The sequence below is a fragment of the Elephas maximus genome, chromosome 7 (genome assembly GCF_024166365.1).
Source record: "Elephas maximus indicus isolate mEleMax1 chromosome 7, mEleMax1 primary haplotype, whole genome shotgun sequence".
NCBI lineage: Eukaryota > Metazoa > Chordata > Mammalia > Proboscidea > Elephantidae > Elephas > Elephas maximus.
In genome coordinates this window covers 129,462,610-129,475,028 of record NC_064825.1, presented here as the reverse complement: position 1 = coordinate 129,475,028, position 12,419 = coordinate 129,462,610, and the positions used below count along the sequence as shown (strand labels likewise).

At 58.5% G+C, this 12,419-nt stretch overlaps 1 protein-coding gene across 1 annotated transcript; it reads left to right on the top strand.

Annotated features, from left to right (window-relative positions):
• Window positions 1–9,484: 9,484 nt before the first annotated feature.
• Window positions 9,485–12,122, top strand: CD248 (CD248 molecule). The gene has a single exon (XM_049889951.1). The coding sequence runs from the start codon at window positions 9,486–9,488 to the stop codon at window positions 11,853–11,855; it is 2,370 nt and encodes a 789-aa protein (XP_049745908.1). The 5' UTR covers window position 9,485; the 3' UTR covers window positions 11,856–12,122.
• The last annotated feature ends 297 nt before the right edge of the window (window positions 12,123–12,419 follow it).

Here is a 12,419-nt window from a genome sequence, read left to right as displayed (position 1 = left end):
TACACATGGTGACATGCTGATGACACACACGGGACAGTCTGCCACACACCCAGAGACATGCTGACACAGAGACATGTGGTGACCTGCTACACAGAAACTCCCTGACATGCTCGCACCTATACCTGCTGCCACAGGCAGACACAGTGACATACACTCTCCCAAGAAGCAGCCACAGGCTTCCTCCACCCACTCTGCCCAACCATGGGGAGCTCCAACACGCACACACACAGACAAACTCAGAGACACACACAGACATGGAGACAAAGACACACATACAGACATAAACTGAGAGATGGAGACACACATGGACAGACGGACAGACACAAACACACAAACTCAGAGGCACACAATCACACACAGAGGCAGACATACACATAAACACAGAGACATACAAACACATACTTTTTGTATTTTTTAGTTCAGAGAAGAGGTCCAAGGCCTTCTCCTGACTAATTTCATGGCTAGCCCTGGCCTACACACCCATACTCATCCACCCACCCCACGGACTCTGGTGGGGGCTGTGAGTTGCTGAGCAGACCCCCACAAGGGAGGTGGTGACCCTACTGGCCAGGCAGGAGGCAGAGGCAGGCAGAGCTGGGTGGGGAGGCCTGAGCTCATCAGATTCCAGCTGGAGTGATTCACGGAAGCGCCTGGGGAGGGTCTAGGAGGGGGTACTGGCTCAGGGGCCTGGGCTTTGGAAGCCCGGGGGGGCTTTGGACCAGAGGGTCCTGGGTCCAGAGCAAGCCTTTAGTCTGGAAGGGGGGCTTCCTAAGGGGGTGGCAAGGCCCGAAGGGGTGCCTGTTGGGCCCAGATTCTGGGAAGGGCTCCTCCGGACACAGAGCTGAGCCCCAGGATGAGACAATCGGCTCCTCCCATCCACCCCACCCAGGGCCCTGGGCCCCTGACCCCACGCCTTCCAGGCCTCAACAGTTGGGTGTCTTTAGCAGGGTGTAGGTCAAGGGTAGGGGGCAGGAGGGGTGACTTTCGCAGCCTATCTTGGCCCCTTGGGCCCTCGGGCAGACAGAGTGGACCCCAGAGGCCCCCAGGGGCCCGGCTGGGCCTGGCCTGGCCCAATTGGTGTTGACAGGGTTACAGACCCGAGCAACCCTGCCAGGGGAGGCCTCTGCCAGAGCGGAGAGCGAGGAGAACGAGAGCACAGGCTGTCCCAGCTCCAGGGATGCTTTCCTGCTGAGGTTGAGCCCTCTGCTCCTGCCATCCTCAGAGCTCCTGCCTCCCCGGGCTGATCCTCAGAGGAGGTGGGGGCCACTGGGGCCAGCCCCCGCTGCCTGTGCAGGGTGACAGGAAGGAGGGATGAGGCTGGGGGAAGCCGGGGGCACGGGAAGTGCCTTTCTTGGAACTTTGCACCAAAATAGCCTGTTCTGTTCCTACTCAGGGTCTAGTGTCCCATGGGGGAGTGTGTGTCACCAAGGAGACCCCCACCAGGGAGGGGCCTGAGCTGACCTTAACTGGCTTTTGCTCCCCAGCCCCTTCCACCCCACCCCTCTCTGCCCCCGCCATGGCCTCTGCCCCACTTTGAAGTCCCAACATAAATATCAGGTCTGCTTGGGTTCCCCTTCCCAGCCTGGTCACAGCCCCCAGACCTGGCTTTCACCCCAGCCACCCTGAGGGTTACCGTGCAAGGGGAGTAGAGGGAGGTCAGGACCACCCAGGGATGGTGACAAGTCAGAGACCCTGGAGACAGAAACGGGGAGACAGATGGGGAGAAACTCTGGAGACAGGGGAGGGACAGAAGTGGCAGAGAATGGAGAGACAGAGATGGCGAGACAGACCAGAGGCCAAGGAGAGGACAGTCCTGGTGATGGGAAGGACCCCAGACACAGAGAGGGGACAGAGAAAGAGCAAGGGGAACAGTGAGAATGAGAAGAGTGAGACTGAAGTGTCCCTGGGGACAGAGAGGGCAGGAAGAGGAAGGTCTTGGACATAAATAAGAGGAGAAAAAGTAAGAGGGAGCAGAGAAAATTCCAGAGATGGAGGGTGGGGGCTGAGACTGGGGTAGAAGTGAGAAGCATGTGTTAGAAAGAGAACCGCCCTGGAAGTCAGGTGACCAACCCACCCAGTTTACTTGGGACACAGGAATCCCAGTGTGGAAACCAGAAAGTCCTCAGCAAAGCCGGCCAAGTTGGCCACCCTACGTGGCATCCTCTGGCAGACACCACAGAGGTCAGAAGGTCCACTCCCACAGGTACCCTCTGCACAGATCAGGAAACTGAGGCTGTGACAGAGCCAGCTGGAACTTTCCTGGAGGATTCCGCGAGGCTAGCCTTGGGATACAGGCTCTCCTACTTCTTACCAAGGAGCCAAGGTGAAAGGGCACGAGAGGGGAGGACAAGAACCAAGGAACAGGAGGCCCCCATTCTCATTTTCCGTGCAGCCGCTCCTATGAGCCCCTGACCCAGCCTGCTCTTGGAAGGAATCTTGGGCAAGCTCAGCCTTCTTTGGGTGTGTGTTGGGGGGTGTTGGGCCCTTTCAGCCCTGATGTGGGCAGATGTGGCCAGATGGTCAGGTCAGGTGTCCACCAGGAGGCAGAACAGGGCCTCAGCTGGGCCCAGGCTGGGCAATCCAGGGGCAGCCATGTACTTCCCCCCAACAGCTGGGGGCACGGGTATGGGCACGCTGGGACAGACACAACACCCAGATGTGCACACCGACACCACGCCAGGCATGTGTGAGCACACACATGTGCACACACAGGTGGTGCATGGACACCCAGGTACCCTCACATGCACAGTCTCTCTCCATGACAAGGACACCCCCATTTCCCTCCAGCTGTTAGAACCCTTTATCCCCAGGGGCAGCCTGGTCTGGACTACATTCCTTCTTCCTGGGCCCCACCTCCCCAAGCCTGTCTCTCCGCCCTGTCCAGGCCCCAGTTCCCCACCCCTCGTCCCAGGGCTCTCCCCCGCAGAACCACACAGGCTTCGCCTACAAGTGGGGAGCGGAGGAAGTTCCCCCTCCCTCCCCTCCCTCCCAGAGCCCCCTCCTCTTCCCTCCCTGCCTGCCCAGCCTAGGGACCTCACCCACCTCTCATTCCCCCCTCCCCACCCAACACCAGGCGCCTCCGCCCACCCGTCAGCCCTTCTTCCTGACAGCCCAAAGGCGGGTGGTTTGGGAAGAATTTAGAAATGGAGGGAGGTGGGGGATGGGGACAAAGGAAAGAAGTAAAGGAGGTGATTTGTACACAAAGCAATGTGCTGGCTCAGCGGCCTGGCACGCCAATGCTCACAAGGACGCCTGCCCGGGGCGCCCCCCATTGCTCTTGACTCCCCCATTCTGGCTGCTCCACTGAGCCTCTCCAGGCCAGCCCCTCTGCAGGCCGCCCTCACCCTCACCCCCACGGGCCCACACACTGCATCCCAACCACCAGGCCTTGTGCTTGTCCCAGTAGCAGGAAGATGAGGCTTCTTCCAGGGAGGGGGCTTCTGTCTTCATGTTCCTCTCAAGGGGAGCTCTCCACCAACTGGGCCTTGATCAGAGCTGGAAACCCCAGCCCCCTGACCACTAACCCCAAATGTGAGCTGAACCCAGTGCCTTAGCTTGGAAAGTGCACTGTCCCCTATCCCCAGTCCCTATCTCTATCCCCTGTCAGAGCCCAGCAGAGAAAACAGGCTGTGTGGTACCTGGGGAAGCATCACGGGATCCCTGCAGATGGCCTTCCCAAGCCGCCCTGCCCCACTGGGCTGTGATCCTTCAGATCCCTAGAGTTACATCCTAAGCATGCATTCATCATGGCGGCTGCTCTAAATGCATCAGAACCCCCACTTATGCTGATATCCCTGTATCCAACCATGTGTCTATATATCTTCTCATCCACACACCCATTCACTTACCCATCTATTCATCCATCCACTCACTCATTCTTACATCCACATATCTATCCATCTGTCCACTCATCCATCTGTCCACCCATCCTCCCACCTAACCATCTCTCCATCAGTCCATCCATCTATCCATCCATCCATCTACCGTCCCAACTAATCATCTTTTCATCCATCCATCCATCATCCATCCATCCATCCACCCATCCACCCGCCCTTCCATCCATCCATCCATCCATCCATCCATCCATCCATCCATCCATCCATCCATCCATCCATCCATCCATCCATCCATCCTCCCATCTAACCATACTTCCATTCATCCTCCTATCTTTCCATCCATTCATTCATTTTCCATCCATCCATTCGTCCATCGTCCATCCATCCATCCATCCACCTGCCCACCCTTGAAGCATTTGTTGTATTAATTAGCATCTTCTCTATGCTATGGGGGGACCAAGATGAGTCAGGCTCAAGCAATCTAGGAGGAAACATAAGATGCCAACCAGCTCCCTCTCTACCTCCGTAGCTGCTCACACCCAGATCCCTGAGGCTATGCCCACCCCATGTGGGGCAGCCTCAACCCCACCTCTCCCAAACAGAGGGGACAAATGAGTGCCAGGCATCCTCCCAAACTGGGCACCCAGGTGCACCCCTAAGACTAATTCTCTGCCCACCAAACCCTCAGCCTTGTTGGGGCAGAGTTCCTCCTGTGGTGCTGGTTCTGACTTCCCTCCATTCCCAAGTAGGCCCAGCTAGTACATCTGGAATTTGGCCTTTGACCCTCCTTCTCCTGGTTCCTTTGCCTGTCTCCCCAATTCCTCACCCCCAAGGAGGCTGGGGTCCCGACCTCTGATCTGACCCACCCACTTGCCAGACAGCCTACAGCCTCCCCTTGGCCGCCCCAGCAACAGCTATTGCCCAGATCATGACTGGGCTTGCCACACCCTTGGACTGGGCTCCCACCCGCCCTGAGGAGCCTCCAGAGGCCGCCTCCCCCAGCCCGACCCGCCCTGCTGCCCAGCTCTCCAGCCAGCTCCCCTCCCCTCTCCTGGACTATTGCAACAGTCTCCTAACTGGTCCTTAGCCTCTGGTCCCCCTCCACCCACCACACACCAGCCACAAAGCTCTCTCAGCATGCCTCACAATGGAGGCCCAGCCTTTAGGAGACAGCTCAACGCCTGCCAAGCCAGGCCCCAGTCCCCTTCTGGCATTCTCTCTCCCTTGCTTTCTCCCATCCCTCTAGATGTCCCTCACTCCAGGCCAGTAGAGTCCTCTGCATTCTCCAGACACATCTTGAGTGCTCCCACCTCAGGACCTTCCCCAGGATGTGCCTTCCTCCTGTCATGCCTTCCTTCCATCTTCTCATCAAGAGCTCCCTAGGCCCTGGCTCTTAGGGGGGCTGGCTGTGTCACAACATGCCCCCCCTCACAGGGTCCTTAGGGTGCCACAGCAAAGGAAGCACTGGAATAGGAGTCAGGAGGCCTTGGCTCTAGTCCCGGCTCGGAGACCCACTTGCTCTGAGACTCTCTGGGCCTCAGTTTCCCTAAGTGCAAAAAGGCTTGCTGATTTTCAGGGATGTCTCAGTTCTAGGGTAGCCTGACTTCATGGGGGAAGGCTGGGTGTGTGTGTGGAGCAGGTGGGCTTTGGTTGCAAGCAAAATCCCAGCTCCCCACAGTTGTCACCCAGAGCAAGGCCCTGTACTTCCCCTTCCCTACTGAGCAGCAGCCGTGGGCCAGGTGCTTTTTAGGCACTGGGAGTGCAGCAGGGAACAAGACAACGACCCTGCTGTCATGGAGTTAACAGTCTCCTAGGAAAGAAGCTCCCAACTGGAGGCAACGTTGCCCCCCAGGGGCCATTTGGCAATGTCTGGAGACATTTTTGGTTGCCATGACAGGGGAGATGCTACTGGCAATGAGTGGGTAGAAGCCAAGGATGTTAAACATCCTCCAATGCACAGCCTGGATCCCTCAACAAAGAATTATCCAACCTGCTTGGAATATATCCTAGAGAAATAAGAGCCTTTACACGAACAGATATACGCACACCCATGTTCATTGCAGCGCTGTTTACAATAGCAAAAAATGGAAGCAACCATGGTGCCCATCAATGGATGGATGGATAAATAAATTATGGTTTATTCACACAATGGAATACTGTGCGTCTTTAAAGAGCAATGATGAATCCGTGAAACATTTCATAACATGGGGAAATCTGGAAGGCATTACGCTGAGTGAAATCAGTCAGTGGCAAAAGGGCAAATATTGTATGAGGCCACTATCATAAGAACACAAGAAATAGTTTAACAGATAAGAAAATATTCTTTGATGGTTGCGAGAGTGGGGAAGGAGGGAGGGGGATATTCACTAATTAGATAATAGACAAGAACTATTTTAGGTGAAGGGAAAGACAATACACAGTACAGGAGAGGTCAGCATAACTGGACTAAACCAAGAGCAAAGAAGCTTCCTGAATAAACCCAACTCTTCGAAGGCCAGTGTAGCAGGGGCGGGGGTTTGGGGACCATGGTTTCAGGGGACTTCTAGGTCAATTGGCATAATAAAATCTATTAACAAAACATTCTGCATCCCACTTTGAAGAGTGGCACTTGGGTTTTGAATGCTAGCAAGCAGCCATCTAAGATGCATCAATTGGTCTCAACCTACCTGGAGCAAAGGAGAATGAAGAACACCAAAGACACAAGGTAATTATGAGCCCAAGAGACAGAAAGGGCCACATAAACCAGAGACTACATCATCCTGAGACCAGAAGAACTAGATGGTGCCCGGCTGCTACCAATGACAGCCCTGACAGAGAATACAACTGAGAACCCCTGAGGAAGCAGGAAAGCAGTAGGGTGCAGAACTCAAATTCTCATAAAAAGACCAGATTTAATGGTCTGACTGAGACTAGAAGGACCCCAGAGGTCATGGTCCCCAGACCTTCTGTTAGCCCAAGACAGGAACCATTACCAAAGCCAACTCTTCAGACAGGGATTGGACTGGACTGTGGAATAGAAGATGATACTGGTGAGGAGTGAGCTTCTTAGATCAAGTAGACACATGAGACTGTGGGCAGCTCCTGTGTGGAGGGGAGATGAGAGGACAGAGGGGGACAGAAGCTGGCTGAATGGATGTGAAAATAGAGGGTGGAGAGAAGTGTGCTGTCTCATTAGGAGGAGAGCAACTAGGCGTATATAGCAAGAGGTATATAAATTTTTGTATGAGAGACTGGCTTGATTTGTAAATTTCCACTTAAGGCACAATAAAAATTAAAAAAAAAAAAAAAAAAGAATTATCCAACCTGAATATCAAAGTTCAGAAACCCTGGGCTAGGGAGGTTCAGGCCGTAAGCAAATCAATAAGTAAATATATACCATGCCAGGTCATGATAAGCACAAGGGAAGAAAATGGAGCCAGATCAGGGGGCCGGGGAGTCCTAGGGGAGGTGGGGGCTCTGAGGCTTAAGCGGAGAGACCTGAGGGAAGTGGGCAGTTATTGCACGAGGAGCTGCACTGGCAGGGGGAACAGCCAGAGCGAAGGCCCTGAGGCAGACTTGTGCCTGGGAGCTTAAGGAACAGTAAGGAGGCCAGAGCAGCTATAACAGGGGGAGCGAGGTGGACGAAAGGTCTGGGGGCAGACCACTAGGACCTTGGCCTTTCCTCTAAGCGAGATGGGGCTTGGGAGTGTTCTGAGCAGAAGGATCCAATCTGACTCAGGTTTAAAAGGACCACTTTCACTGGCTGTCATGTGGGGAGGGGTGCAGAGGGCTGGAGAGACAGCCGAGGCCAGGGAGAGGCTGTTTGCAGGAACTGGGACAGGAGATGATAGTGGCCTGGGCTAGTGGCAAAGAAGGTGGTGAGAAGTGGCCGGGTTCTGGATCTGTTCAAATCCAACGGAGTTTGCTGCAAGATTGAACTCGGGGTGTGGGAGAGAGAGGAGTTGATGATGATCTCAAGGCCTGGGGCCTGAGCCAGCGGAAGGACTAATTGCCCCATATCGACTTGCCGCTCCCAAAAGGGAGAAAATTCTGTGTGCATCGCTGCCCTAGACCCGGTGAGAAGGAGCTCCTGGGCACATGGCAAGAGCTCCCTATGCCTTGGCTCTCACGGCGCTGCCTGTGTCCGCAAGGCCAGCCCAGGCACTGTTAGGTGGTCCCCCACCCCTACCCTGATTTGATCGGAAGACTAAGGCACGGTCGCCTCATCCTCCGCAGCTGACAAAGCACATTTGCGAACACTGAGTGCTGTGATACAACAGCCCTGGGGAGCTGAGAGGCCAGGACACCTTGCCCCGAGTTTGTAAATAACAGAAACGGAGGCCCAGAGAGAGTCAGTGACTTCCCCCGGGTCACACAGCGGATCAGAGGCTGAGGAGGAAGCTGCGTCAGGGCAGCGGGTCGAGCATCTGCTCAGAGTGCAGTGGACGTGCAGGGGTTAACCCGCCAACCAGCTCCCCAGGGACCATCAGGGGCTGGGCTCAGCCACAGGCCTCTAGGAGGGGTGGAGAAGAGGGCCCAGGCCAGACCCACACAGCAGGCCCTGGGGGCAGGGAGAGCTCCACACATGTGCATGTTGACACCCGTGCCACATACGTGTGCGTGTCATTGTGAGCCCAGTGTCCATACACGGCCTCAAATCAGTCCCCTCACAGCCGGCTCTGCTCACCCTGAGTGCAGCCCTGCCCCCTCCCCCAGGCACCCTGCCCTCCTGCAGCAGGAGCCCAGAGAGGCATTTCCTGTTTGGGGGCTGCCTCCTCCCCCTCTAAGCCCAGGTTCCCAGGGCTCCAGGCCGAGCAGGGTCACAAAGGAAGGGCAGCCTCCTGCCCCCCTCTGTTAGTCCTCTCTGCCCACTGGCCCCAGGAAGCTCGGGTGGGGGAGGTTGAGGCAGGGGCTTGGTCTACAAAGGAGGAGTTGAGGGTGTCCATGCCCAAGGGATCGAGAAGGTTCCCATTCATGTGAACCTTGAGGGACTTATTATGTTTAGGATATGTAGAATGCCACACCATCTTTGTAGGTGCAACTTAGGGGCTTAGCATGTCAGAGCGTGTGCCTGCATGGGAAGGAGGCTGCAGGCCAGCGTGGGTTCACAGTGAGGCCAACGACTTAGCATTTTGGAGCCAAGGGACAGGGTGTTGGGGGCAGTGCCCTTGCTGGTGAGGAGCCGGCAGCAGAGAAGCCTGCCCACGGTGCTGAACGGAATAGATCAGGGTATGTTTCCACATGGATGACAGGCAGTCAAGCCGAGAGTCTGCTCCCGGTGTGATGAGGTCGTGTGTCCAAATCTGGGTCTGTGGGTCTCTGGAAAGAGACCTCGCCCCACCTCCACCCCAGCCCCGGCTGTGCTGGAGCTTTTGGTGGGAGGGTCGGGCCAGCCTTCTGAGGCGTCTCCCGTCCCTGACTCCCAGCCTTGCCCCTCCTCCCCGCCCCCGTCCCACCCCGCTCCCCCGGGACCCTCACCACTGTCTCCGCCCGCCCGCTTCCTGCTCCGGCGGTCCTGGGGGAACAGGAGCCCGGGGCTGGCAGCCGCCCCAAGCGGCTCCTTACAAGGTCCGACCCTCCCGGCCCGCCCCCGGCCCGCCCCCAGGTCCAGCCCCTCCCCCTGTCAAGAGCTTCGGCGGGCCGGGCCCGGGCCAGTCGGGGGGCGTCGCGATGCTGCTGCGCCTGCTGCTGGCCTGGGCGGCCGTGGTGCCCGCGCTGGGCCAGGCCCCCGGGGCCGCCGAGCCTCGCGCCGCCTGCGGCCCAGGCAGCTGCTACGCGCTCTTCCCGCGGCGCCGCACCTTCCTGGAGGCCTGGCGGGCCTGCCGCGAGCTGGGGGGCGACCTGGCCACGCCGAGGACCCTCGAGGAGGCGCGGCGTGTGGACAGCCTGGTGGGCGCCGGCCCCGCTGGCCGGCTGCTGTGGATCGGGCTGCAGCGGCAGCCGCGACAGTGTCAACCGCAGCGCCCCCTGCGCGGCTTCACGTGGACCACGGGAGACCAGGACACCGCTTTCACCAACTGGGCCTTGCCAGCCACCGGCGGCCCCTGCCCAGCCCAGCGCTGCGCTGCCCTGGAGGCAACTGGCGAGCATCGCTGGCTCGAGGGCTCGTGCACGCTGGCCGTCGATGGCTACCTGTGCCAGTTCGGCTTTGAGGGCGCCTGCCAGGCGTTGCCGGAGGAGGCGGGCCAGGCCGGCCCAGCCGTCTACACCACGCCCTTCCACCTGGTCTCCACCGAGTTCGAGTGGCTGCCCTTCGGCTCCGTGGCTGCCGTGCAGTGCCAGGCGGGCAGGGGAGCCTCTCTGCTCTGTGTGAAGCAGCCCGAGGGTGGCGTGGGCTGGTCGCGGGCTGGGCCCGTGTGCCCAGGAACCGGCTGCGGCCCGGACAACGGGGGCTGCGAACACGAATGTGTGGAGGAGGTGGATGGGCGCGTGTCCTGCCGCTGCTCCGAGGGCTTCCGGCTGGCAGCGGATGGGCGCAGCTGCGAGGACCCTTGCGCCCAGGCCCCGTGTGAGCAGCAGTGTGAGCCCGGCGGGCCACAAGGCTACAGCTGCCACTGTCGCCTGGGTTTCCGACCAGCTGAGGACGAGCCACATCGCTGCGTGGACACTGATGAGTGCCAGATCGCTGGAGTGTGCCAGCAGATGTGCGTCAACTACGTTGGTGGCTTCGAGTGCTACTGCAGCGAGGGCCATGAGCTTGAAGCAGATGGGATCAGCTGCAGCCCTGCAGGGGCCACGGGTGCCAGGGCTTCCCAGGACCTGGAGGATGAGCTGCTGGATGACAAGGAGGATGAGGAGGATGAAGATGAGGTCTGGGAGGCCTTTGATGGTGGCTGGACCGAGATGCCGGGGGTGCCATGGATGGAGCCCACGCAGCTGACTGACTTTGGCCTGGTCTACAGGCCCAGCTTCCCAGAGGCCCGAGAGCCTCAGAGGTCCTACCCGGGGCCCACCTGGCCACCCCCACTCAGTGCCCCCCGAGTCCCCTACCACTCTGCAGTGCTCTCTGTCACCCGGCCCATGGTGATCTCTGCCACGCGCCCCACACTGCCTTCTGCCCACCAGCCCGCCATTATCTCTGCCACACACCCACCCCTGGCTTCTGCCCATCAGCCCCCCATGATCCCTGCCGCACACCCAGCTTTGCCCCCTGACCACCAGTTCCCCAGAATCTCAGCCAACTCTCCGAATCTTCCCCCTGCCCACCAGCCCCCCATTATCTCTGCCACTCACCCAGCACGGCCCCCTGCCCACCAGCCCCCCATTATCTCTGCCACTCAGCCAGCACGGCCCCCTGCCCACCAGCCCCCCATTATCTCAGCCAAACACCCTGAACTGTTCCATGCCCACCAGTCCCCCACGGCCCAAGACACCCAGGTCACTGATACCCAGACCACCACTCATTTGCCTCGAATTTCAGCTAACCATGCCCCACTGGTCACCACTCCCCGTGCCCATCAACTCCCTCAAACCCCAGATGTCCTAGTGCTCAGAGCTCAGACCACCCAGCTTCCTGTTACCCCAACTGTGCAGCCCCCTCTGACCATCACTCCCAGGTCCCCTGTGGCCCCTGCTCATCGAGTCCCTGTGCCTGCTGCCACCCAGCTCCCTGCACTCCCCACTCCCCTACCCCCTCAGAGCCCCACTAACCAGACCTCACCCAGCAGCCCTACACACCCGCATTCCAAAGCCCCCCAAGTCCCAAGGGAAGGTGCCCCTGAGCCCAAGCTAGCCCCATGGTTACCCTCAGTGGACCCCACAACAGCCCCAACAGCCCTGGGGGAGGCCAGTCTAGCAGGTCACAGCCCAAGGGATGATCGATGGCTGTTGGTGGCACTTCTGGTGCCAACATGTGTCTTCTTGGTGGTCCTACTTGCACTGGGCATCGTATACTGCACCCGCTGTGGCCCCCATGCGCCTAACAAAAGTGTCACTGACTGCTATCGCTGGGTCACCCACGCTGGAAGCAAGAGCTCAATGGAACCCGCACCCCCCCGGGGCAGCCTCACAGGGGTGCAGACCTGCAGAACCAGCGTGTGATGGGGTATGGCCCCCCTCTATGGAATGGGGGAAGGAGTGTGCGCTGGACACATGGCTGAGGCTGCACCAGGAACCCATGGGGGTCACCTGCCTGGACAGAGGGCTATCTGCTTCCCTGGCCCAGCCAGGCACCTCTCCCATCACCATGACTTGACTCGTGGGAACTCTGCTCCCGGCCTGGTGCTCATGACAGAGGAGAGGCCAAGGCCCCCAAGACCTCAGGGGGTGGGTGCTGGGGTCTTCTCCAATAAACGGAGTGCCAATCTCACCCAAAGCTCCTGGCCCCCATTGGTGCCTGAGGGGAGGGTCTGAGAGGACAAAGGAAAAGGAGGGGGGCCTTCTTCAGCATGGCTGGGCCTGCAAGGAAGTAAGGTAAGACCCTTTGAGCAAGGGTATGCTTCAGAGATTCTTGGGGAAGCAGAAACCCAGAGAGGGCATAGCCTTGCCCAAGGTCACATAGTGAGCCCAGGAGTGAAGGTTTGGAATGAGGAGAATCCTGTATCTCTCTCTCTCTCTCTCTTTTTTTTTTTTTTTTTACCAAAACTCCAAGAATGTGGGGATGAC

Bases quoted from the DNA above. Each gene is read 5' to 3' on its own strand.
- CD248 (XM_049889951.1), top strand. From the start codon at position 9,486: ATGCTGCTGCGCCTGCTGCTGGCCTGGGCGGCCGTGGTGCCCGCGCTG.